General features: G+C 45.2%; 1 protein-coding gene across 2 annotated transcripts; it reads right to left on the bottom strand.

The window, feature by feature from the left end:
- Positions 1–6522: 6522 nt before the first annotated feature.
- Cfap107 (cilia and flagella associated protein 107) lies at positions 6523–19067 on the bottom strand. 2 transcript variants are annotated; one of them, XM_057785526.1, is made up of 4 exons: positions 18940–19067; positions 11483–11596; positions 7674–7851; positions 6523–6704 (listed from the first exon to the last, which is right to left on the bottom strand). In XM_057785526.1, the coding sequence occupies exons 1-4, from the start codon at positions 19048–19050 to the stop codon at positions 6523–6525; spliced, it is 585 nt and encodes a 194-aa protein (XP_057641509.1). In that variant the 5' UTR covers positions 19051–19067. The 2 variants fall into 2 exon arrangements, with proteins under 2 accessions (XP_057641509.1, XP_057641510.1); XM_057785527.1 differs by lacking the exon at positions 11483–11596.
- Between the last annotated feature and the right edge of the window lie 8411 nt (positions 19068–27478).

Raw genomic sequence — 27478 nt, 5'->3', positions numbered from 1 at the left:
TTTCCTGAGTGACCCTGTCCTCACCATTACTGTGATAGAGAGACCAGGAAACAATTGGGCGTGAAGCGACTCCATGGACTTGGGAACAGAAGCAAGTAAAACAAATGCAAGAAGCTTGGAAACTCCAACTCTGCTAATACAGCTCAGTAATCAGGCTCAGTATTCTTATCTGAGTTAGAAATGACTGCTGTACCCATTTGATAAACGAACACAGCGTCAGCAATTACATTGTAGAGTTATACCTCCTGCAGCTGGGGAAACCTTCAAGGATATTTGGTTTTGGATATATATGTTTTTCCCTGTGACAGGGTCTCATTGTAACAGGGCAAGACAATGCAAAGTTTCCTCTATCTTGTATTCTTGACGAGGCCATTTCATGTTCAACCAGAATTTTATCTTCCTGATGGAGAATTCCATAGAAAATTACCCAGCTCTGTTCTTGGAACCAAATGTCAGGATGCCCTAGCTAACTTGTTTCAGCCTCTGTTAAACTGTCCATTTGTGTGAAAACGCCCCCGCCCCCAGCTAACTGATTATTTTAACTCCTATTAAGATTGCTTGCTTCAGCTGGGCACTTGGGAGACAGAGGCAGGTGGATCTCTGTGAGTTCGAGACCAGCCTGATCTACAGAGCTAGTACCAGGGTTACAGAGAAACTCTGTCTCAAAAAACCAAAAAAAAAAAAAAGAAAAAAAAAAGAAAAAAAAGAAAAGACTGCTTGCTTCAAAATGATTACTTCTACAAAGCCCCCTGTAGCTGCCGAGCAAGACATCAGAAGGCGGTTTTTACCTTTAAAAACTTGGCTATCAATGGTGTCTGAGTGGTCGTCTCTGGTGGGCTGCCCATGACATCAAGTAGCCCAGGCTGGCCTCAAACTCACTGTGCAGACCAAGATTTCTTTGCTCTTCTGACTCTCCTGCGCCCACCGGCTGAGTGCTAGGACCGTTGTTGCCCACAACCATGGTCGGTTTATGTCGCGCTCCGAACAGACCCCAGAGTTGCACGTGTGCTGGGTGAGCATTCTCCCAGTGAAGCTCTGTCTTCAGCCCTTGCTCCTCTCACTGCAGAATCCACTATTTCAGAGACAGAAATTTAAATGTATGAATACATATATAAACCAGAGAAAAATGGGCCTCTAGGAATAATTCCAAACTGGTGCAGCCAAAGCAGCCTCTAGAAGATTTGTTCAAACAGCAATGACAGTGACTCACCTTTATCCTACAGATCCAAACATTTAGGGGTGGGCCAATGACCTCCCCCCACCACCCCCAGGACATTCTGATGCTGGCCAAAGTAGAGCCGGGGAAGGAGGAAGGGCCTCCCTGGGTGAGAGTTAGATCCCACTCTGGTGAACCAGATCACAGACTGTTTGAGACGATCTTACTACATAAAACCCTGGCTGGCCAGGAACTCACTATGTAGGTCTGGCTGTATTCATAGAGATCTTCCTGCTTCCGGACTCCAGCAGGTGCCTTGCATCAAGTCAAATTATTCTTAGCATGTTTGACTCTTTTTTTTTTCCCTCGGGGGTAGGGGGTTTGAGACAGGGTTTCTTTGTGTATCCCTGGCTATGTTGGAACCGGCTCTATAGGTCAGGCTGGCCTCAAACTCAGAGATCCACCTTCCTCTGCCTACTGAGTGCTGAGATTAAAGGTGTGCATCACCACCCAGCTTGTTTGATTTTCTTAAAAGGTATTGTGTGCATGTGTGTTGGCCAGTTTTATGTCAACTGGACATAGATTGAAGTCATAGAAAGGAGCTTCAATTAAGAAAATAACCTCCAACCAAGTGATGGTGGTGCACGCCTTTAATCCCAGCACTCAGGGAGGCAGAGGCAGGCAAATCTCGGTGAGTTTGAGGCCAGCCTGGTCTACAGAATGAGTTCCAGGACAAACCCTGTCTCGAAAAACCAAACAAAAGAAAGAAAGGAAGGAAGGAAGGAAGGAAGGAAGGAAGGAAGGAAGGAAGGAAGGAAGGAAGGAAGGAAGGAAACCTCCAGCTGGGCAGTGGAGGCACATGCCTTTAATCTCAGCACTCAGAGGCAGAGGCAGGTGAATCTCTGAATTTGAAGCCAGCCTGGACAGTCTGAGGTCCAGACAGTCGGGGATACACAGAAGACAATATCTTCAGAAGACCAGGCTGTAGGCAAAGCTATAGGGCATTTTCTTAATTAGTGATTGCTGGTTGAAGACCCAGTCCATTGTGGATAGTCCCATGCCTGGGCTTGTGGCCTTGGGTTCTATAAAAAATCAGGCTGAGCAGGCCACAAGGAGCAAGCCTATAAGCAGTGCTCCCCCAAGGCCACTGCAGCAATTCCTGCCTCCCTGTTCCTGACCTGTTTGAGTTCTGTAAAACTTTAAGACAATTCTGAAGCCATTTCTGACAATTCTGAACCCTTTCAGCCTCCGTGCCATAGTGCTTCCCCTCCTCCCCTGGGAACCAAGGACCTAACAGCTATACATGCACGTATGTTCTCCAGAAATTGAGGCAAGATAACCTTTAAGATGTTGACTCAGTTCCTGAACAATTACCCATATACATATGTTTTGATTCAGTCCCCTGGGAAACGGGGTCAAAATGACCTCTTACCTCTTCTGATCTGGCAACAGCTCTCCAGTCAATTATTGGTAATAGCCCTTTCGAATAAGCCAATCATAATAGTCAAAGAACAACTCCCCTTGCTTCTGTGGCCCCTTTAAAAGTAGCCTGTACCAGCTATTCGAGGTCTCTTGGATTCCTGAATGCTGAGGGACCCTGTCATGACAGAATTAATAAAATCCTCATGCTTTTGCATCGGCTATGGTGTGAGGGGTGGTCTCTGGGGGTGACTCCTCCTCGGTGTTTGGACTCTAGGGTCCAACAGTTCACGTCCTAACTCCCTTCGCTGATGAACAGCAATATGGAAGTGTAAGCCAAATAAACCCTTTCCTCCCCAAGATGCTTTGGTTGTAGTCTTTCACCATGGCAGTGGAAACCTTAAGACACTACACATGTGTATGTTAGGCAACCATAGTCTCCAGAGCCTAAGGTCAGTTCTCTCTACCCCAGAACCATCTTAACCAGCTAGACAGGGCATGGTATAATGGCCCAGAGCAGATAGGAAAGGGATTGTGAACTGTGGGTGAAGGTGTCCCTGACTGGGGCAGGGGTGATATGGGTAGGGAACCCAGGGCAGGGACCGCAGGAGAAGAATTCATCCTGAAACCCTACAGAAGGAATGTAGCCCTCTTGACCTCTTGTTTTCTAGAAGTGTGTCTCATCAGCAGGACTGTAAGAACATAGGTGCATATCCTTTTAAGGCAATGGGATGGTTGTGTTTCGTTACAGTAGCTACAACAAACATATTCTACCTTGCTGAGCTTTCCACGGCTGCTAAGCAACTGAATCGGGCAGAGTGTTCTTACGTGCTCTTGCTGTGGCCTGACCCACCCTCTCCCTTCCCCTCGGTCCATCCCCTCAGCTTTGCCACTTTGATCTAAACATCTTTCCCTAGGAAAATCTCCCTTGGCCCCACCTGGCTAGATCAGATATCTCCATCATGGATGTCCTGACTCCCATTTACTCTGGCACACCTTTCCTATCTTCCCAGGTCTCAAGTCCCATAGTCCTGTTCTCCATCACCCGTGTCGGGTCAGAATTTAGTAGACCTCCTCTCCTGCTGAACGGAGATTCTGTGAAGCCAGCACCTGCTCTGTTATAGTTTAGTAAATTTTTATGAACTGACGGGCTGGGAGTTAGAAAAGATGGAGCTCTGTCTCCCAGAGCTCTCGTGGCCTTCTGGCATCCCTGCCTTCCTTTAGTCTTTCAACAGACGTTTACCAGGCCATTAGTGTGTGCCAGTGTCTAAGTTCTGGACACTTGAAAAATAAGAAAGGAGCTGGTGGTTGCTGGAGGCCGGCAGGTGTCCTGTGGAAGGGATGACACAAACTCAGGCACTTGACTTTGAGTCCCATTATTGCCTGCAGTGTAAAAGTCACACACGCACAAACACATGCACACACACACACACACACACACACACACATGCCTATGAGCCAGGCACAGAGAGGACCCTGGGCATCTTGTGGAAAGGGACAAGGGCTCCATGAGCACGCTTGTGGTCACTTGCATGGGTTCAGTGTCCAGTGCTGGTGTCAACAACTGTGTAACCTCAGGCCATTTGATGAATTTCATCTGCCCATTTCCTCCTTACCTGTGAAACAGAAGAGGCCCCAATGACTCTGAACCTTGGAATGCAGTGGTTAGTCAGCTAGATTGTTTCCCCAGGCAGAAGTCAAGCTCATCCTCAGACAAATGCTGAACTCAACTCTCTCTGTGTTTTGTAAAAATTTAAGAACAATTTTCTATTTGTTATTTTTCTCCAAAAAGATAAATAGTTGCCTTTGTTTGGGTGGGAGACCACATTAGATGACCTAGAGGAACAAGTTGTACTGACATTGCTGGGATGGATGGATGGATGGATGGATGGATGGATGGAGAGAGATTTGTATGTATGTTTGTATGTATACATGGATATATAGTTAGAGAAATGTCTGTATTTATAAGAGATGAGTGAATTGATGGATAAATGGAGAGAGATGTGTATGTGTGTATGGATAAATGAATGGATAGAGATGTATACATGGATGGATAGAGATGAATAGATGGATAAATGTGTGGATGGATGGATGTAGTTCTGTCTAAGAACAGAACTACAGTGAGGTATACTCAATATTCTCCTCAATGGGCAGAAGGGGTCCGAAGGAGACGCTTTGCTCTGACGCTGTACTGGGAGGATCTGAGTTCTGGGAAGAGCAGGGTCTTCTGAGACTAGGGTTAGCTAGTCCTTGTGAATTGCATGGGAAGAACAGCATGACAGAGACTCAAGGACTAAAGTAATGGTCCAAGAGGAATCCCCAGAGACAACAAGTTATTCATACACACTCAATAAACCATCATTCTTTTGTTTGTTTGTTTTATTTATTTTTTCGAGACAGGGTTTCTCTGTGTAACAGCCCTAGGTGTCCTGGAACTAGGTCTTGTAGACCAGGCTGGCCTCCAACTCACAGAGATTCGCCTTTCTCTTCCTCCCGAGTGCTGGGATTAAAGGCGTGCGCCACCACTGTGGGTAGTGAAGCATCATCTTATACAGGGCACAGTGCCCACAGTAGCGGATGCCAACAGCTGGAGCAGGGGTAGAGGCACATAGCAGAGGAAGGCTTTTCAGAGAAAGACTGGGCTGTAATTGTTCTGCCAAGCCTGATGCCCCGAGTTCAATCCCCGAAACCCACATGGTAGAAGGAGAGAACTGACTCCAGTACATTGTCCTCTGTCTGATCAGATACACTGTGGTACACACATGATCACCCCCTAAATAAATATGATAAAATACAGTACAAAGATACTAAATTAGAAGTCTATTTTCAACTTGTGACAGATCGCCATGGCAGGTGGAACCCTGTCCTGAATGAACGCAAGACTATATTCTTTTCTCAGGAAACCTACCTGTTGGACGGAAGCTTCACTCCAGCCCTGGGGAATCCAAACCTGGATTTATTGATTCGGCTTGATTGGCCTATTACATCAGTGGCGGCAGATTCCCATTAACTAGGATTTAAACTTAACACTTCTCTCTCTCTTTTAAGATTTATTTTTTTGTGCGTTGGTGTTTTGCCTGCCTGTCTATCTGTGTGAGGATGCCTGATCCCCTGGAACTGGGGTCACAGCCAGTTGTGAGATGCCGTGTGAGGGGCTGAGAATTGAACCTGGGTCCTCTGGAAGAACAGCCAATGCTCTTTAACCACTGAGTCACTTCTCCAACCCCAAGAAATCTATTCTTCCAACTTTCTTAAAGTCCTCTTCTGCAAGCCCAGAGGCAGAGGCCAATGTCCAGTGACGTTCCCTTTGCGCCAGCACACCTGCCCTATAACCTTAGCAACAGCTCTGAGGTGGACTCCTTCCTTATCACCGGCTCTTCTGATCCTGCCCTCAGGCCACTGTCCCTGTTCTCTGCAGCCCTCTCCTGGGTCTCAGCTGAGTCTGTTTTTCACCCTGAGTCGCCTGATTTTTGACTCATGACTCAGGATGCTAGGCGACCGGCTGCCTCCTGCTTCGGTGGCCCTGTCTTCCCCAGCAGAATAGGCTAGCTGTACCCCTGGAACTGTAAACCAGAAATAACCCTTCCTCCCTTAAGTTATTGTCTGTCAGATCTGTGGTCACCGTGACCAGAAAAACAATAGGCTCAGGACTCTCTGTCTCCTGCAGTGTCTGGTTGGTCTCTGTACACACGTGGCTTTGTGGTTTTGCAGTAGTGTAAAGGAATTTTAATTATCAGGTGGAAACAACAACAATCGATGAGTTTAGAGAGAAGGTACCATAAAACACAGATCGTGATTCCAGGACACCCCCCCCCCACACACACACACACACAACAATGGTCCATAATTAATTCTTGGGCTACATCTGCAGATGCTTGCTGTCTGACAAGTCCAAAGAGGCCGTGCGTCTCGGGCTGTCTCTGGCTGGATTGCAAGTGGAGTAGTTCTCAGAAGCGTGGGATGGGGTGCAGCCGAGGGGGAGGGACCGGGATGGCATGCTCCCTTCTGGACATAGCACACACTGGCAGGCTGGGGTAGGATGTGGTATAAATGCTTTCCCTCAGACCAGTCTTGGGCGCGAGCCACTTTTGCTTCAGTTGCTCAAACAGTCCGTAGTTTGTGGGGGGTGCTGCAAGAGAAACCAGGTTTGGGTGACACAGGGCGGTTATGAGCAGATACACAGGTGCAACATTGGCCACCCGAGCAGTATATCCATCTGGTTCTGGAACGCCTGTCATGCCAATGAAGACACCTGGAGGAGCTGCTGGGGTGGGCGCAAGAGCCAGCAAACAGGAGGAGCAATTGTCTTCAACTCCTGCCACATTTTCCAGGCTGTTCTATAAAGAACCAAGGCTGGCAGGGTGAGCAGAAGTCAGAGAGCACAGAAAAAAAACAAAAACAAAAACAAAAAAAAAACCACCACCAACAACAAAAACGTTCTCAAAGCTGGATGATGGCGGCACCTGCCTTTAACTTCCAGCACTCGGGAGGCAGTGGCAGGTCTATCTCTGTGAATTCGAGCCCAGCCTTGTCTACAGATCTAGTTCCAGGACAGTCAGGGCAACACAAAGAAACCCTGCCTCAAAACAAAACAAACAAAACCAATAAATAAATAAATAAATAAATAAATAAATAAATAAATAAATAAAAGAAGTTCTCAAATACTCTGCCTTTTTTTTCCCCTACAGTACACACCCCTGTCTGGATCTTGTTTACTCAATCTTATTATTAACGAGTCTCCTTCTTGGATCATCAGTTCCCTCAGGCAGAAACATTTTGTGCTTGTCACCACTATGTCTCCCCAGGAACCCCAAGGAAGAAGATTCAGTTACTGTGCCTAGAGAGAATGCCCGGCACGGGAGTACGGAGTATGTTGCTTCTAGCTAACTCTGGTCCTGGTGAGGCTGTCATTACAGGGTTGTGCCTGATGTCAAGGGAAGAAGGCAGGGACAGCCCTGAGTGACAAATGAGGTCTTTTTCCTGTGACCTCACCCCCACTGCTCCTGTAGGTCTTTGCGATGGGAGCACACCTCAGCCCTGTGTATTTGTGGTTCCCTTATAGACAAAACACAGGGAAAATTCCCAATTATAAACGTACCAACAAGGGGAAAGTCAGACTTCTCTGGCAGCCACAGCAACTTCTGTCCATTCCAGGCACGTAGGGCAGGCACGCCCGGGTTATAGTTGTGTCGGTTGTAGTGATCATCATAGGTGCTGATCAGATAACGATGCGAAGGCTCCTGGTGGTGAGTGATCAGGTGCTTGTATGGGAGACCCTAGAAGGACACACAAAGTGGCCACGTTACCAGCCCGGGGTGGTTGCAGTAATCATGTCCCAAGGGGCTGAGGCACAGTGACGAGGAAGCCTGCACTTGTCACCAGAGACCTCCGAGGGTCACACAAGTGTCTACCTCATTGGGTCACATCCCTCTTTCAGTTGTAAACCCCAGCTAGCTGCTTTCAGTTCCTGGTCAAGTCTATTTGTCCCCAGGGTGAGCTACCATGGTAAATTAAAATTAAAGTCAGGATGCTCGATGAATGGAAACAGCCAGGACCACTCGAGGTGCAGCTTTGGGATCTGACATTACATCCTTTGGTTCAGTCTTGTCTTGTTCCCCCCAGATGCCTGTTTCCAAGGTAAGCAGCGTTTGGGCCTCATATTTCCTTCAGTTACTGTGGGAGAACCAGAGAAGTCCCTGTAAATCTTCCTTCCCCCGAGGGATTTATGGCCCCACAGCTGCAGAGCAAGGAGCTGTTTCTTTGGCGAAGAGTTATTCACCAGGAAGGAGAAAGCTGTGTTTTTCTCTGTCTGGGATGCCTGTCTGAAACCAGGGTTTTCCTAAGGAAATCCTTCCGACTTTGAAGAGGATCCCATGGTGTTGGGCTGGTTGAAAGGAGGTCAGTAGACACCCTGCACCCCAGACTTCTAAGGGTCATTCCATAAATAAGTCAGAGCACAAAGCCAGAGACAGACAAGGGTTTGGCCTGCAGTCCAATGCACAGTTCCCAAGATCTGTACCACTAGGGGCCAGGAGTCCCTTTCTAATCCAGCAGTGAGCTGGTGGCATTCCCAGAGTGGCTGACCTGCAGGAGAGGGACCAACAGGGATTCTATTGGCATCTCTTTGGGTTCTGTATGTGGCCCTGCAGACTAAAAAATGACTCAGCTTTCTGTTCTCACGAGGAGGAGCATGCAATGCCACATATGGCCACATGAGGCAGCAGAGTGCCAGCCAGGGACAGCTATTAACTCTGGGGCTTGGTGAATGAGCCCTTAGGAACAGAAAGAATCTTGAGGAAGAGTCTGTTTGTTTGTTTGTTTGTTTGTTTGTTTGTTTGTTTGAGAGAGAGAGAGAGAGAGAGAGAGAGAGAGTCAGGGAAATTAAGTACAGTTAGTATTTCAGGTTTTGGGTTTGTTTTTATTTTTGGTTTTTCGAGACAGGATTTCTCTGTGTAGATTTGACTATTTAGTACCGATTTATTTTTATTTATATGCATGTGTGTTGAGGGTGGGGAAGAGGATGCCATGATGGCCAGAAGAGGGAGTCAATCCTTCCTACCTGCAGCTGGAGTGACAGAGGGCTGAGTGTCCACAGTCATGGGTGCTGGGGACGAAACTCACGTCCTCTGTAACGGCAACCAGGACTCTTTACTCCTGAACCATCCTTCCTGCTCCTGGGATGTATTCATTTTAGCCATATTAAGCCATGTCTTGGGGTCAAGGTTTGCAATGAGTCCAAGGGTCTCTTTAAAAGATAGCCAGTCCTCTATACATAATCATAGCCAAAGGCCAAGAAGCCCTGACGTAATTATCTGATATGTATCAACAGGGATAAGGGTGGTTGGGGACTGGGAGCCCCAGGCTCTGAGTTCTTATTCTGACTTCCTTCAGTTAAAGTACCTTTGCGTCTTCCATGACGAAAGCAGTGGTGAAGTTCAAGAACCCAAGAGTATGCCCTGGAGATGCTGCACTGTCTTGGGATACCAACACAGCCAGGAATGGCAGTGAGGACTAGAGATGTGTGCCGGGTCCAGGGATGTCAGTGTAGTTGTGTCTCAGGGGTGCCAATGCAGAGTCTGACATCATTAATGTCAGATGTGACTTTCCCAGAGATGGAAGACAGTCATCTCTGGAGTGTCAATGCAAAACCCAGCTCTCATGGCAAAGGAAAAAAAAGATAGTTTATTCTTGAGCTAAATAGGAGTGACCAGGACTCAGGAGCACAAGTTCAGGTAGCCAAGAATAGCAGGCTGTGTGTAAAAAGAACTTCATGATTCTTTTGAAAGAGTCCATAGTTTTAATTGCTTTTTTGCATTTATGTGAAAAGGTCAAACATTTGTTTGTATACATGCATGCACGCGAGTGTGAGTCTCTCTCTCTGTGTGTGTGTGTGTGTGTGTATAAGCATGTGTGGAGATCAGAGGACAACCTGCAGAAACTGGTTCTCTCCTCGCACCAAAGAACACTCCAGGGATTGAATTCATGTTATTACGCTTCGTGACTTGAGTCATTGGCCCACTGAGTTTTCTTGCCAGCTGGCCCTCAGGAAGGTTTCTTTCATTGTTGGAGTTAGTTTATTTGCTTTTATTTCTTGAGACTGGGTTTCACTGTGCAACCCCGGCTGGTCTGGAATTTCCTATGTAAACCATGCTGCTCTAAAATTCACAGAGTTCGCCCTGCCTCCGTGTCCTGAGTGCTGGGATTAAAGGTGTGCACCACCACACCTAGAATCTCGTGAAGTTTTCTTGTAGGTACAAAATAAAGTCATAAAATAAAGCATTTTTCAAATACATTAGTGGGGACATCAGGTAGGTAGGCGTGTTTTAACGAAGTGGAGAAACGTCTGTTACAAGTCTCAGATGCTGTCTGAGGACGGTCTCAGCTTTGGGTAGGTGGAGGCTAAGTTACTACATTTAAAAATTTTTCACCAGATAGCAATGGGTCAAACACAAAGTCAGTGAATGGCTACCAAGAGAACAGAAGATAGCCCCCAAATAATTTGGCTCTTAATCTGCCGTTCCAACCCATTACACTTAGGAAGTTCTGACCAGTCAGTCAGGCTTGTAGAATCTTTAACACAGGTGTGGCTTGCAAGCCTGAGGACTTGACGTTCTCAGGTCCCATATGTGAAGGAGAGAACCATTTCCTGCAAATTGTCCTCTGGCCTCCACCCATGCACAGATGTCTCCCACAGCAAACGGACAAATTAATGTGTTTTGAAAGTCTAAAAGAAGCCTGGTGGTGGCAGCGTCAGTGGTGGTACACCCTTTTAACTAACCTCAGCACTCAGGAGGCGGCAGCAGACAGATCTGAGTTCGAGGCCAGTCTAATCTACAGAGTGAGTTCCAAGATAAGAAACCATGTTTTGAAAAACAAAACAAAACAAAAAACAAGCGTAAAAACTCCCCAAAACATAGCAAATTTCAAAATAGAAAGATGCACGCACTGTCTCTTGTTTACAGGAAAGCCCCCTGCTTGTTCCCTTCCTGTGGAGCCCCACCGTTCGGAAAGAATTGGTCTCCTGCCTTTCCATTCTGAGTAGCTGGTCTCTTGGGCACCTCCCCTCACTAAAATGCTCTGCTTCTCACAAAACACACCTCGCTCCTGCCTGCCACTGGCCTGAGTTTAAACAGGTGTTGGGGGACATGGGGTGACATGGGAAGCAGAGACAACAGGCTGGCCCAAACAAAACACTCCCGACTCTCACTTGGGATTCTCAGAGCATGGTGGCACATAGCACAGCTATGCCCTATGGACAAATGGTGACAAGCTTTCTATCCCCATCGCGAGCCTGGAGGGAGACATCCAGAGGAAATCATGTAGAAGGTGTCCTTCCCTGCTGTACCTGGAGGTGCTAGGATTCTAGAGCCTCTGGCACAATCCCACCTGATAATCAACATCACTTACCTCCACTCTCCTTTTCCCATACCACCTGGAAATATGGTCTGGTCTGTGACCTGGGAAGGGGACATATTCCTTTCTGTAAATGCACTGGGGTGTGTGGTCAGTGGCTTTGGTGAACTGGAAAAGAACACAATGTCTGTGAGAACGTCTGAGATGCTGGTGCCTTTCTTACCCTTGCTCTGTCCCTCAGCTACCACACAGGGACAAAGCGAATAAGAACCCAGGAAACCAAATAACACAGGAAGGGCATGAGCTAAGGGGCTCAGAGCCTGCTCCAGACTCACTTAGTGACTTTCTTTTGTCCTTTCTTTCTCCCAAAGTTCATTTTTATTTTATGTGCATTAGTGTTTTGCCTGCATGTATGTCCATATGAGGGGGGTGGGTCCCTTGGAACTGGAGTTATGGACAGTGGGAACTGGCATGTGAGAACGAGGAATTGAAACCCAGTGCTCTCAACCGCTAAGCCATCTCTCCGGCCCACTTTTGTCCTTTCTTGCTGCCAGCACTCCTCTAGGCCAGTGGTTCTCAACCTTCCTAAGGCTTCGACCCTCTAATACTGTTCTTCATGATCTGCTGATCCCCACAAACTTAGCATTATTTTTGTTGCTACTTCATAACTGTAATTTTGCTACCATCATGAATCATAATGTAAATATGTGATATGCAGGGTATCTGAGAGGTGACCGCTGTGAAAGGGTCATTTTGATACTCAGGTTGAGAATCGATGCTTTAGATGATAAGTTTCTTCCTTCTCCTTTCTCTTTTGAGTTCCCTGTTCTTCATCTTCCTTCCTTCCTTCCTCCCTCCCTCCCTTCTTCCTTCCTTCCTCCCTCCCTCCCTCCCTTCTTCCTTCCTTCCTTTCTTTCTCTCTTTTTCTTTCTTTCTTTCGTTTTTTGAGACATGGTTTCTCTGTGTAACCTCCTTGACTGTCCTAGAACTCACTCTGTAGACCAGGCTGGCCTCGAACTCACAGAGATCCACCTGCTTCTGCCTCCCAAGTGCTGGGATTAAAGGCGTGCGCCACCACCCTCTTGCTTTTTTCACGATGTTGTGTTTCTGATCGGCTTTCTTAATATGTAAACTAGTAAAGTATTTACTAGTTTAGCTGGGTTTTTTTGTTTGTTTGTTTTTTGTTTTTATGTGCTCGTTTTCTGCCTAGACAGGGTTTCAAAATATAACCAAAGCTGACCTTAAAATCAAGGTCTTCCCTCCTCATTCTCTCCCCAAATACCAGGGTTACAAGAATACACAGCCCCAGCAATTTTAGTCTATTTTATTTTGAGATAGGCTCCATCTATGTAGTCCTGGTTGTCCATAGGAACTTGCTATGTCAACCAGGTTGGCCTCAAACCCACAGAGATCTTCCTGCCTCTGTCTCCTCACTGCTGGGATTAAAGTTGTGTGCCACCACCACCCAGCTCCATTTTAGTGATTTTTAAATAATTAGTACAATGACATTATGCACATTCACATTGCTGCTCAGCCACCCCTAATATCCCTATCTAGAAGGTCCACATCCCAAACACAAGGCTCCCTTGGCTATACCACTTCCAGTTTCTATGACTGTGCATATTCTAGGCACCCAGAATAAATGGTCACACAATATTTGTCTTATTACGTCTAACTCATTTCACTTATGTTTTTAAGATTCATTCACATGGGAGGATGCCCAGAATTTCGTTCCTCATAAAGACTGTGTGACTTGTTTGGCTGAGTGTGAACAACATTGCTCTGCATGTCGGTAGAGAAATATCTTTCTGAATCTCAGTTTTTACTCTTTTCAGGTGATATCTAGAAGAAGAACTGGTGGGTCATACGGCCGTGTTGTATTCAATCCTTTCTACTCCTCCCCCTTCTCCTTTTAAGAAACATTCTTTGAAATTAATTTTATTCTCATTATTTTAAATTTTTTATTTTTTTTTTTATCTTATGTATATGGGTGTTTTGCCAGCCTGTATGTGTGCAGTGCCCTCAGAGTCCAGAAGAGGGCATCAGATTCCCCTGGAACTGGAGTTACAGGTGGTTGTAACCTGATGTGTGTGCTGGGAACTGAACCTGTGTTCTCTGGAAAAGCAACCAGTGGCCTCAACCACGGAGCCATCTTTTCAGCCCCTCTGTTGTGGAATGTTCCTTTGCACTGTGTGAAGATATGTCACTACGATTGGTGTAACAAAAAGCTAAGCAACCAATAGTAAGGCAGGAGGTATAGGCAGGACTTCTGGACAGAGAGAACTCAGGGAAGAAAAGCAGAGTTGCCAGCCAGATGTAGCGGGAACAAGACGTATAGGAGGAGAGGGAAAAGCCATGAGGCGAGGGGCAACAAGTTGTCTTTAAAACCTACCTTTACCACATTTCAAGCTCTACCTTCCCACCTGCCTCCCCACCAGCAATCGCGTTGCTAAAGTACACAATATTATAGGGACCTATCTGATGGGCATAAAGCAATCTGTAAGCAACTTTCCCAACTAACCCCAATGTCAGTGTTCTGCCAATGTAAACAAAAATCTCAAGAAAATAGAAACTACAGTGTATAAGAAGAAACATGAAGCCGGGTGGTGGTGGCGTGCGCCTTTAATCCCAGCACTTGAGAGGCAGAGGCAGGGGGATCTCTGTGAGTTCGAGACCAGCCTGGTCTACAAGAGCTAGTTCCAGGACAGGCTCCAAAACCACAGAGAAACCCTGTCTCGAAAAATCCAAAAAAAAAAAAGAAGAAGAAGAAGAAGAAGAAGAAGAAGAAGAAGAAGAAGAAGAAGAAGAAGAAGAAGAAGAAGAAGAAACATGAACAACATAAGAATGGTTAAACTATAACCTTCTACCTGTCTTCAGTTACAAGTCTTCTTCAGACTCTTATTACATTTTATTATTTAATTGTGCAGCTGTGAAAGCTGAGGTTTGATGAAATAGATAAAAGCAACATTTAAAAAGTTCAATTGCATGATTTAATTGGTTATTAGGTAAGTTTGCTAAGATGAAAACAAGAGTATGTATTTTAAATACTTAGCACATTTTACTTATCTAAATGCATGGGGGGGGGGTAACATGCCATGACACACATGTGGAGCTCAGTGGACAACATGTAGGAGCCATTTCTCTCTTTCCACCCATGTGGGTTCCAGGGATCAAACTCGGATCATCAGGCTTGCTGCCAGGTACCGTCACCCACAGAGCTATCTTGCAAGTCCTGTTTATTTCATTGCTGTCAAAGTTACATCATAATGAGTTGTGCGCTCATTTGGATAGAGCTGCGATTTTTATCTGTTTTTCTAAATTGTGTAGGGAGTAACAGGTAGTTACTAATTTTAAATTATACAGTACCGCTTTTTATCTTTGTCTGTGTGTTTTCATTTAAGTGAGCTGGCATCCCTTCATTTTTAACTTGAATTTCAGTTTCAACTTGAATGATTACCTCAAAGGCAGATCTCTGGATCTCCAGAGCTCTGGGTAGACAACCAGCCTCGACTTTTGCTTGTCTGGAAATGTCTTCATTACTTTCTCAGTTTTGAAGGAGAGTTTTGTGGCTATAGAATGCTCAGCTGACAGTTTTTACTTTTTATTATGCTTTGAATTTATGACCACACACTGCTTCTAGATTTTTGCTGAAAACCTCCACTGACATGCCCTCTGATAAGTTATGGCGACTGCACTGGATAAACCATTGTTCGTGGTTTTTCTTTTCATGTATTTATCTTCCTATCTATCTTTCTTTCTCCTTCCCCCTTCTGGACAAGTCATTGTGATTTTTATTTTCATTTATTTTTTTTCTTTCTATTTTTCTTCTCTTTCTCTGCCTCCTCTATCATCTTCTGTAGATTTATTTAGTCTATGAGTGTAAGTGTTTTGCCTGCATAGATGTCTGTGTACCACATGAATAGCCTGGTGCCCTTGAAGGTCAGAAAAGGGCATAAAATCCCCTGAACTAGAGTTACAGGTAGTTGTGAGCCACCATGTGGGTGCTGGAATTGAACCTGGGCCCTCTGAAAGAGTTAAAAAGCACTCTTAACCTCTGAGCCACCTCCCCCGCCCATGCTGTCCATGCGTCTTTGATTTCTCATAGTTTGATTGTCATGACTGCCACTAAAGTGTCTCTCTACACATTTATTCTCCTTTGAATTCCTTGAACTTCTGGGCTTCGTAAAGCTATGTCCTTCTTCAAGCTATGATAGTGTCATCCATTATTATTTTTTTTTTGAAACAGGATCTTACTCTGTAGGCTAGGTTAGCCACAAACTCACAGAGATACACAAGCTTACACAGATCTGCCTACCTCTACCTCCCAAGTGCTGGAATTAAAGGTATGAACATCGGTACTCTTTGTTTCTTTAGGAAGGTTGCTACCTTGTTTATTTCTTTGGCCTGCTTTCCTTTTCCTTTTACGCCTAATGATTTTTTTCATTATAAAAATTAAGAGCACCAACTCTTCCACACTTTGTTGACTATATAAAAGCAAGGGGAGGCTTTTTTTTTTTTTAAGCTAGGTTGTCTTTGGGGCCAGTCATCATGAAGGCTGAATTGATTCTCAGGGATTTTCTTGGCACACATCCTGCCTGGGCTTTTCTGTAGTTTATTATATTTACATACACACTTCTTATTAAGTGTCTAAGTTTCCATCTAAAATACTTTCTTCCCTTTTCTTTGTTTTCTTGATAGTGTCTCAATACATAGCGTATATTGGCCTTGAATGTACAACGCTTCTGCCCAGTCTTTTCAAGTGTTGAAATTATAGATATGTGCCCCCAAAGGCCAGCTTTTTCTTCAGGTTTATATTGGATTCCTCTCTCTCTCTTTCTTTCTCTCTCTCTCTCTCTCTCTCTCTCTCTCTCTCTCTCTCTCTCTCTCTGTAGTATGTAGCCTTGTAGCCTTGGTTGAGCTCCCTATATAGACTAGACTGGCCTCAACTCATAGAGCTCTGCCTATACCTCCTGAGTGTGCTGGGATTAAGGCTGTGCACCACCTTTGGTCTTCTCTATTCATTATCTCTTGTTTGAGACATTTATAGTCCAGGTTCCCTTGCAGATTTCCCCTACAAGAACCCTAAACGATTGCTCATCTGGTCATTTTTCCCTTGGTGCCTCTTTTTCTCACATCTGTCATGCACAGTTAAAGTTAACTCACACCATGTCTGGTGATGGTTAATGTTCTCTATGGAAACAATCTTTTCTAGTTATCCAAAGTGATGGCGAACGATGCCTTGGAGAACTGCGAGAGAGGCTCCAGAAGGGAAAAAGACAGAGGGTCTTTTACCTCGAGTGCATTTTGTTCCCTGAATTGTTCTAAGATGTGATTTTGTGCTTCCCGAGGCACGTTTATGTTCAGTTCCTAAGACGTGTTTATTCTTGTTGGGTGTCGGAGCATAGCTTTAGAACCCAGTGCGGTGTAAGATTGAGCTGAGCGCTCACCTCTGCGTACTCTACATCTGGATATGGGCTTCTGCCTTGTTTCTGTGCTTTCCCAGATAGGATCCATAGTATGTGCCAGGCCACTGTGTTTAAATTGATCTGTCCTGATAAAGTTTGGGAGAGGACTGCTCTGTTAATAATTATGTGCTTACTGACATGTATTTACATGTTTTCCTGATTGTATTTTTCTGAACTCAAACTTCTTCCCTTAGATCACTGCTTTCTTTGTCTCATTCGTGTATAGAAGCATACTGAAGTGGACATACTAATGTCCATAGCATTAGACCAGAGTCTGTCCCATTCTTTAGGGTCCTCAAATCCTAGGTCTTACAGACAGATCTGCGTAGGTTGGCATAAGGCACCACCAAATCTCCCCATTCTCCCCACACTAAAGCTGGCAGTTCTATCTTAACTTCTTTTCCTTTCTTGTTTCCCAAGATTATCTGAGGATGTCTAGATATCTCTGAAAAGGAAAAGAAAAAAGAATAGTATATATACATATATTTACATAATCTATCTACATAGCTATGTATCTCTATATGTATCAGGTTGGCTTTGTACTCAATTTGTGAACAAAAATGACCTTGAAATAGAGATCTTTCTGCCATTATCTCCTGAGTTCTGAGAGCTCTGGATTGCAGGCATGTGACACCTCACCTCCTAGGTGATGCACTTCTGGGGACTGAACCCTGGGTGGGTCTCCTGTGTGCCAAACAAGCACTATAGTACGGAAACAACTCAAGCCCAGTCTGCAAAGCTCCAAGTGGCTCGTTCTTCCTGGCCACAAAGGAGGATATTCAGTTTCAAGCAGCCCATTTGGGAGAAGCAGCATCAAGAACCAGTTCTGTTTTGAAAGTAGACACTGAAGATGGGCGTGGCTGTGGAACACCTGCAGTTAGCAGCAACATATCCACGACATCACTGCAGGGTGTGCCGTGACTGCGTCAGTAGGTGCTATGTTCAGGAAAGGGACAGACTGAGAACAGTAGAATTTCTTCGAATAAAAGTTCAAAGGAGGGCTCAGAAGTTGAGAGTGCTTACTGCTCTTGCAGAGGATCAAGTTTGGCTCCCATTGCCCATACTGGGCTAGTCATAACTGCGTGTAGCTCCAGTTGCAATGGATATGACATATGCATGCAAGTGCTCACTTGTGCGCGCGCGTGTGCGCACGCACACACGCATGCACACGCACACACACACACAAATTATTGGTTTTAAAGATTTATTCATTACCTCAATTTTACGTGTATGAGTATTTGCTTGCATGTATGTAAGTTCATCGTGCTTATACAGCCCAAGGAAGCCAGAAGAGGACATTGGATCCCCTCAAGTTTTGGGTGAGCGCAGCTACGGGGGTGGGGCTGGAAACCAAACTCCAGTCCACTATAAGAACAGTAAGCGCTGAGCCATGTCTCCAAACCAGTAAAACACTTTAAAGAAGTACAAAGGTGGTGGCACATGCCACCTTTAATCTGAGCACTTAAGAGGCAGAGGCAGGCACATCTCTGTGAGTTCAAGGTCAGCCTGGTTTAAACAGTGAGTTCTAGGACAACCAGGGGTAAGTGGAAAGAATCTTACCTAAAAAAAATAAATAAATAAAAATAAAAAACTAATAAATAATAATAAAATTTAAAAGAACAAAGGTATTGGGGAAATATTCTGCTACCTTGAAATAGTCCAGTTACAACAGTGCTAGAGGTACAATTGTATCCATACCCCCACTATGGTGTCTTTAAGACATAAGGAGGGAGGCTGGGCGGTGGTGGCGCACGCTTTCAATCCCAGCACTCGGGAGGCAGAGGCAGGCGGATGTCTGTGAGTTCGAGACCAGCCTGGTCTACAAGAGCTAGTTCCAGGACAGGCTCCAAAACCACAGAGAAACCCTGTCTCAAAAAAAAAAAAAAAAAGGCATAAGGAGGGACCTTAATTATTGTGTGAATGCATCTTTCCTGTGTAGAGCATGAAGACCGTGGTGTTCAGACTCTCCTGTAGGCTGCCTCCCATTTGAGAAAAGCGGACTTCGCTTCTCCCTGAGTTGTTTCCCCAAGGACTGTCCCTTCTTACCTTCCTGCTTTCTTCCACCCAGTTTCCCACGAGCACTCTCGTTGAGTACTTCTTCTCAATCTGCCAGCCTGGCGTGGAAAATGCCTGAGGAACCGCTGAAGTCACAAACATGGTGAGGCTCCTCCCCACGTCCCTTTGACTGGGCAGATTCAGGGGACAGAGAGGTATTTGGGGGTTATTCGAATGTTCCTTTCCTCATCTGCCTTCCTAGAGTGGGTGGCAGGTGGCCCTCTGTCAAGATCAGGAAATTTAAAACAAAGTCTGGAGAGCTCACTTTGGAGAGTCATGTGACCTTGGATTCTCTTTGTTGACTGTATCCATGGTGACAGACACTGGCTGCAGACTCTTCACTGGGCAGCAGTTGATTCTGGAGGAGCAGAGTTGGCCCCACATAAAGAAGCCAGACTAACGGTAGTGAAAGGCCAGGTATCCCTTGTTACAAGAGGGACACTACCCTTGCTGAACTCTTTCATGAGCGTGAGTTGAATTTTAATACTGCTTACTGCTGATATGTGAGCCCATGCTAAGACTGCATTATAGTTCACGCTTCTGTACCGTTCGCGAGTCGGGCAAGAGACATGGGTAATTCGTGAGGAGATAAACCGAATGCCGTTTATTCAAGCTTAGGAAATCCTTTATATACCTAGCTGCTGCACAATGGAATTCTCCCCAGGCAGGTAGAAAATTACCAAACCCAAAATGGAGTAAACAATGGCCCTATAGCTAACCACCATGGGGGCAGAGGGAGCACAGGATCAAACAGGATGTTTAGCCGGAAAATGGAACAAGATGCCTGGCCAGAAATTGTTCTCAAGATAAACCCTGGGAGGAGGGCTAGACCCGTGGTCTTTACACATTCCCTCACAGCGCCTCTTGGGGGGGTTGCTGCCATAACGGTATCTGCTTTGTACTTGAAGACGCTGAAGTACACAGAGAGGTTCAGGCGCCTAATGTCACCCAGCTAGCTGGTGGACACTTGAGACTTATATCAGTTCCAACTCCAGCTTACAGCTCGAGCTTCTACCCACTCCCTGTCTGTAACTCTGACTAAGGGCTTCCGTGAAGAACCCTACATTGTATTTGCAGCGAACACAATATGGTTCATTCATTCAGTCTTCATTCATTCATTCCATAAGCACTTCACATTCCGTGTTTTAGGAGCTAAGGTGAGGTTGCAATGTATTCATGAACAGACCTTGGCTCAGCTAAATGGCACAGAGCCCAATATTTTGCTTATTCTTTAGTCCAAAGGATCATGAGCCACCAAGATATCTATCTACAGATGGCTGCTTCAGTATGGTGGAGGATGTCTATATGACGCAATGTTCTGGAGCTCTTATGAAAGCCTGGGCTAGGGCAATGTTATGCAACTCAGTGGCAGAGCACTTGCCAAACATGTGAAAAGTCCCTTAGTTTAAACCCTAGCAGAGAAGGGAGGAAGAGGATGAATAGGAGAGGGAGAGGAGGAGAGAGAGGAAAGAGGCAAAGAGAAAAGGGGAAAAAGGAAAGGGGCTAACCAAAAAAAGATGCCCTAATGAATAGAGGAAACTGTTTGAAATTAAGTTTTATTTTGTTTTCTGCGTCTGTGCATCTTGCTCACTTGTGTTTCACATCCATGCCTATTGCCCATGGTGGTCAGAAGAGAATGTCAGAGTCCCTGGAAATGGAGTTATAGAAACTCGGGGGTCCTGGGAATTGAACCTGGGTCCTCTGGAAGATCAGTCAGTGATCTTAACCACTGAGCTATCTATCCAGCCCTAGAAAAAACTTTTGTCTGAAGTAGCCACAGTACAGGCACAGTCATACCACACGGGTGCAAATGCTACATAATCTTACAAAGGCGTGCATGTGCACGCGCGCGCGCACACACACACACACACACACACGCTTAAAAAAGATACATCGTCATGCTGGAAAGATGGTTCAGAGAGTTAAGTGTTTACCATGCAAGCTGAATAATCAAAGTTTGATTTCTGGTAGCCACATAGGTGGAAGGAGAAACTGATTCCACAACTGACATCAGATCTCCTGGGACTGGAGTTAAAGATGGTTGTATGCTGCCTGATGCTAGGAACTGAACCTGGGTCCTCTGTGGCACCAACAAGCACTCTTAACTGCTGATCTATCTCTGTAGTCTGAGGTATATTATTGTTGTTGCTGTTGTTGGCTTTTCAAGATAGGGTTTCTCAGTAGCTATGGAACCAGTCCTGGAACTCACTCTGTAGACCAGGTTGGCCTCGAACTCACAGGGATCCGCCTGCCACTGAGAACCATCACAGCCACAGCCAGGGAGAACTTCACTAATCTCCTTGATATTTTTAAATTAAACCAATCAAGTTGACAATCAGGACTAATGACCACAGAGCCATCTTCTGATGCTCGTGGATAGCCATTTCCCTAGGGCAGGGGTTTTCAAACTGTAGGGTCTCCATTTTAAAATAAAGTTAATTTTTAAATTGTGTGTATGTTTGCGTGCCTGCGCACATGTGCACGCGCACATTCACATGTGTTCAGGTGCCTGTGGAAGCCAGAAGACTGGGTAGAATCCCCTGGAACTGGAGTTACAGACACTAGTGAGCAACTTCATGCATGCTGGGAACTGAACCTGGATCCTTTGCAGCAGCGGTCAGTGCTGTTAACCGTTGGGCCATCTCTGCACCACCACTCCAGGACCTCGTCAGAAACATTATATTGAGTGGAGCTCCAACGAGGCTGGCTGTGACCTCCTGTGAGAACAGCTGCCATCTCCTCCAAATGCTGTGAAGTCACATCTGTGGCTAAAATCTGTCACTGTGCAAATATTTACATCACAGAATTGGCAAACGCTGTTGTGAGGATTAATTTTGGTTGTCAATTTGATCAGATTGGAATCCACCAAGTGATATGCCTCTGGGGGGTGGGAGGTGATTAGCTGAGTCGGGAGACTGTCCCCCACAGTGGGCAGCACCTTTCAGCCCTGGCCCAGAGATAAGGAAATCTGAGAGAAAGACAGGACCACACCTGCCAAGCCTTCACTTTCTGCCGCCGAGTGCCATCTATCCATGGTTGCCATTGCCTTACTCTGCTACCAGGAGAGCCCCATTTCTTCGGGCTTCTCCAGGAGTTTCCCAGGTATTAGGCACCAGACTGCGGCATCCAGCAACATGGACTGAAGGGTCAACAGGTTCTCAGCCTCTTCAGCATGTAGACAGTCACTGTTGGACTATCCAGCCTGCATCACGTAAGCCAACCTGATAAATCCCCTTTGGTTCTATTGGTTGTGTTCTTCTAGAGAGCCCTGGCTAAAACAACTGTACGTTGGGGTGTATCGGCTGACTTTTTATTTCTCAGGCAGCTTCTTATACTTGTCATATTAAAAACCGAATAAGAAATCTTACATAGGCTTATAAATTTTAAAATAGGAAAAGCAAATGACATCATTAACTTTATTTCCTCAGACAAGAATGTGTACGGAGAATGGCATGATTTTATGTATTTATTTTTTGCATATTTGTATAATGCCTGTGCTTGATAAGAATCAGTTCAATTCTCACTCGAATTCTTCTGCTTTCATCTTTGGGACGGCATTTTGTTCAAAGAAAGGAAGCAAGCTTCATACCCTTACATAATCACACACACACACACACACACACACACACACACACACACACACATATGATACATAATTAGAAGAGAGAGAGAGAAGCCCTAACATAAAACCCTTGTAGGTAACTGCAGTTTTTGTTTTGCTTTGAGACTGAGTCTCACTCTGTAGCTTTGACTGTCCTGGAACTGGATGCATGAACCAGGCTGGCCTTGAACTCACAGAGATCCACTTGCTTCGGACTCCTGAACTCTGGGATTAAAGGCTTGCCCATTGCACCCGCGGACACGTTCTTTCCTGACATTGTCATATCTAGGTGTGTATATCCCCAGCTCCTGAAGCAGCTAGAAGAAGCCTCCCCTACCGCAATCCACCGTAAATTCCCTTCAATCAGTTCCGACTTTTACGCCAGTGAGCTGACTGTAGGTGCACTCCTGGTAGAGTCAGAGCCAAGGGGTCAGAGGTCAAAGGCTGAATTAACCACAAGCAGCTAATGATGTGTTCAGCATTCCTATAAGGCACCTGAAAAGCTAGAAATGGATGGGTTTAGAGAGCTTCCAGAGTGGCGAGATACCTCCAAACCCCCTTCCCTTGGATAGAAACAGCTGCACTGTGGGCACTTCTGGATCTTGTCCAAATGCGTGATCAAAAGAGCTACAAACGGGCCACCGAGACGGCTCGGTGGGTAGAGGCACTTCCAACGATGGCCTGAGGATGGCTTGGTTGAAGGAGAGACCAGCTGTTTATCCTCTGATTGCCACACTTTCTTATTCCTTCCTGTGTCTCTGACCTCCGTGTGAGATCATCTTTCTTCTGAAGAATAAGCTTCCTTTTCGATTCAGTTTTGATTGCAGCAAACTCCCCTTGTTTCGGTTTTATCTAAAAACATCTTGCTTGCTCACTTTTATTGAGCACCGAATTCTTCTTGGTGGCTAATTTTGCTCACACTTTGAACAGATCATTCCACCCTTTCCTGACTTTACCCTGCCAACATTTTATCCACTAAGTCATCTCACCAATAAAGTAGTTGGGTTTTTGTTTTGTTCAATATTTATTTATTAGTTTTTGGTTTCGAGACAGGATCTCTCTATGTGACTCCTGGAATTCGCTCTGCAGACTAGGCTGGCTTCAAAACTACAGAGATACTCTTACCTCTCCTTCCCAAGTGCTAGGATTAAAAGCGTGTGCCATCGTGTCTGGCCCAACAATTGTTTTCAGTCTTCTCTCTTGGGTTCTCTGCAGCTTCATTCTGGTATGTGTTGGGGTGAATTGCTTTATGGTACTTGTGTACTATGTTGATCTATGGGTAAAATTTTCAAGTGTTCAGGGAGCTTTCAGCTGTTGTCAAGTATGGAATCCACCCTCCCTTCCCTCCCCTTCTGGCAGACAATAGGCACCTGTTATATGCCATCACTATGCCTGCAGTGCCCTGTGCCCTTTGATATTGTCTAGTCCTCCATCCCTTCATACTGATTCAAACGCTTCTACCTAGAGTCCACCTCACATACATCTTCTTCAGATACATCTAATACGAAATAAAACCCATAAGCACCCAAGTATCTGGTACATATCTGTAATTCCCAACATTCAAATGGCCAAGTCAGGAAGACAACAAGTCTAAGAAAAAGCCTGGGCTAAATTTTCCAAAAATAAAAAGCTGTGTTTTTTTATTATATTCTTAAGTTTTAGAATTTCTGTTTGATTCATGTACACACAACACACTACACTACACTACACACACACACACACACACAGAGAGAGAGAGAGAGAGAGAGAGAGAGAGAGAATTTGCTATGTTTCTTTCTACAGTTCTACTTTTTAATTGTTTGTTTTACTTTCCAAAAGTTCAAGTTACCATTTGTAGTCCTATCCTGGTTTTCAAATTCAGACTTTCCCTTCTTGGGGATGCTCAGATGCTCAGCAAGCCTGTGGGACCATTGTCTTTCTTTTCCTAACTGCAGTTTCCCCTCTCTCCACTCCTTCCAGTCCCTCTGCCTCCCCTCTCTCCCAGGTTCATTCCTTTCCTTTGGGGTGGAGGGACAGGCCTTCTAGGGATATCAACTGAACATGGCATCATGAGTTACAACAACTCGGCACAAACCCTCATATCAAGGTTGGATGAAGCAATTCAGTCCCAGGCACAAGCAAAAGAGTCAGAAACAGCCCTACTTCCCATTGTTGGGAATCTCACAAGAACACCAAGTAACACAACCATACCTAACACATACAGAGGACCTAGCAGAGAGTCACACAGGGTCTGTGTTTAAAAAGCTTCAATTTCATTTTATATGTATGTGTGTATGAGCCCCATGTGCATGCAGTTACTACAAAGGCCAGAAGGAGGCACTGGATTCTCTGAACCTGGGAACCTAACCCAGGTCTTCTGCAAGAGCAGTTTAAACTCCTAACTGCTGGGCTGGCCTCTTCCTCTTCCTTCCTCCCTCCCTTTTTCTCTCCCTCCCTCTGTCCTTCCCTTCCTTTTCTCTCCCTCCTTTTATTCTTTCCTTTTCTATAATTTCAGCAGATTCATATTGCCAGCCCCCCTTTTTTCTCATCTGAAGCCCCTGGCCTCCAATGGCACCTGCTCACACCTATACATAAGCTCCCCCTACATACACACAGTTAAGAATAATAACAACAAATCTTTAAACAAATGGTTCTGTAGTGATGACATATGCAGAATGTTATTTCATTTTAATAGAGACTCTCCCCCCGCCCAGGTAGTTTTTTTTATTGTTTGTGAGATTTTGTTTTTTGTGCTGGAAATTGAACCCACGGCCTTGCTCTTCCAGTGAAACAGCAGCCCTTCTTTGAGAATTTCCCTAGAAATAAAAATACTTAGAAACTGAAGCCCAGGCCCTCTCTTACCTAATCCAACCTTGTATGGCAATTTTCAAAACAAGACAACCAGTTGTGGCATTAGGGGGTAGGAGTTCAGGTCAGAGAACAGAAGAAGCCCTGGCAGGTAGCTTCTGCAGGCTGGAGCTGGCTCACTGACTCCTGGTGTCCTTTGCTCTGGAGGAAAAAGCAAGGATGTCGGAGGTAAAACACTAACTTGTTTATTTGAGTTAGGGACTGTGATAAGAGAAAGGGGATTAGAGTTGGGGAGGTGGCTCATTGGTTAAGCACTTTCTGCTATTCCAGAAGACCCGAGTTTGTCAGACAGCCTTTAACTCCAGCTCCAGGGGATCCCAATGGCTTCCTTGGGCACCTTTCTCTTTCTTCTTCAGACTGGATCCCCAACCTACAGAATGGTGTTCCTCATCCTCAGCTATGCTAATCCAGAAATCCTCTCCCAAACATGCTCAGGTAACTGCTTCTATAGTTACTCTAAATCTCACCAAGGTCAATCATTGGGTCTGGGGAGATGGCTCCGTGGGTAAAGTCCACTGCTGTCAAGCCTACAAACCTGAGTTAAGATTGTCACAGTCTCCTAACTCAAATAAACAGTAGTTAGTGTTTTACCTCTGACAACCTTCTTTTTACCTCCAGAGCAAAGAACACCTGGATGTACATTCCAACACACAGATACATACATAATTTAAAAAGTAATAAACGAAACTAAGATAAATATCTCTACTGAGTTAGATTTCTAAGATAAATTGTTGGCTGAAACAGCACAAGACAGACAACAGGTAGAGAATAATGTATTTTAGGCAATTGTGTTTGTCAAAACCATCTCTCAAAATAATATATATTTTCTATAGGTACATATGTAAATATGGAGAAGCAGGTTTTAAGAGATTTGTAATATCACATTAAAATAAAATCAAAGCAGCTGGGTGTGGTGGTGGTGGCAGGCCTTTAATCCCAGCCCTCAGGAGGCAGAAGCAGGCAGATCTCTGAGTTTGAGGCCAACCTGGTCTATAGAGTGAGTTCCAGTATAGCCATGGCTACACAGAGAAACTGTATCTCGAAAAAACAAAACAAAATTAAATAAATAAAATAAAAATCAAAGTGGGAGCCACGTATAGTGGTGCACACAGAATCTGTTCCTAACACTCATGCAGGCAGGCCAGTTCACAAGTGCCTGTAACTCCAGTTCCAGGATCCGATGCCCTCTTCTGTGCCTGCCTCCAGGCACTGAACTTGTGGTGCACATACATACTTGCAGGAAAACATTCATACAGGTAAAAATGAGTAAATTTTATTTTTTAAAGTAAAGGCTAACCATATTTTTTAATATTTTAAGGTTTTACATGAAAGGAAGCTTTATTTCATGAGTCACTAATGTAATTGGAAAGTGCTTGGCTTTGGTCCTGCACCTAGGGCCTCCTACATGCTGGACAAGCCCCCTACAGCTGATCCACACCTTCTGTCATCAGGTCAATTTTATTTAAAGTCAGGAAATTGGGACATTCTGATTTCAGGAATACCAAGTTCTAAATTTTATTCCCTCAGGAAGAGTTTGCATCTTTGTCTTACTGAGGTTAGGTTTGGCCATGTTCCTGTTCTGGCCATGCGAGCAGAAGCCACACTCGTCTCTCAGAGCAGAAATTTGGATAGATGGGTGAGGATTACCATACTCTTTTCCTTTTACCACAAAACCAAAGATATTTTGGCTAGAACCTGCCCCTTACCCTGTTGGGGTGGCTGCGGATGGAAGTGGAAACTCCTCTGTGACCTACAAAGGCCCTGCGATGTGATTATTGCTGTCATAGCCCCAGGGACTGTGGAGCCATTAGCACAGCCTGACCTATCTTTGCTAACCCTAAGGATAAGATGATCAAGCAAGCAGTTACTTGGAGCAGAGTTCAAGAGGACAAAGAGATGAGGGCCACGGAGTCTTGTTTGTCACAGACAGTGGAGGCAAAGTGGGGTGCAGAGCAGCAGAGACACATCCAACTAGTTCCGATGTGTCCCAAGTTTTCTCTCAATTGTCTGCTGATCAGAGAAAGCACTGGGGTGGGCTTGGAATGTAGCTAGCCTAGCATGCATGAAACCCCGGGTTTGAGT

Source organism: Chionomys nivalis, chromosome 11 (genome assembly GCF_950005125.1).
Source record: "Chionomys nivalis chromosome 11, mChiNiv1.1, whole genome shotgun sequence".
Classification (NCBI taxonomy): Eukaryota; Metazoa; Chordata; class Mammalia; order Rodentia; family Cricetidae; genus Chionomys; species Chionomys nivalis.
The sequence above is the reverse complement of the archived record's forward strand: the minus strand, read 5'-3'. Positions and strand labels throughout refer to the sequence as shown.

What these genes read in the sequence shown, in the direction of transcription:
- Cfap107 (XM_057785526.1), bottom strand. Translation starts at nt 19,050, where the DNA reads ATGTTTGTGACTTCAGCGGTTCCTCAGGCATTTTCCACGCCAGGCTGG. An exon ending in GGGTGGAAGAAAGCAGGAAG is followed by an intron (nt 11,597 to 18,939) that starts GTAAGAAGGGAC and finishes GTTCTTTTCCAG; the next exon opens with TTCACCAAAGCCACTGACCA. An exon ending in ATGGGAAAAGGAGAGTGGAG is followed by an intron (nt 7,852 to 11,482) that starts GTAAGTGATGTT and finishes GTGTCCTTCTAG; the next exon opens with GGTCTCCCATACAAGCACCT.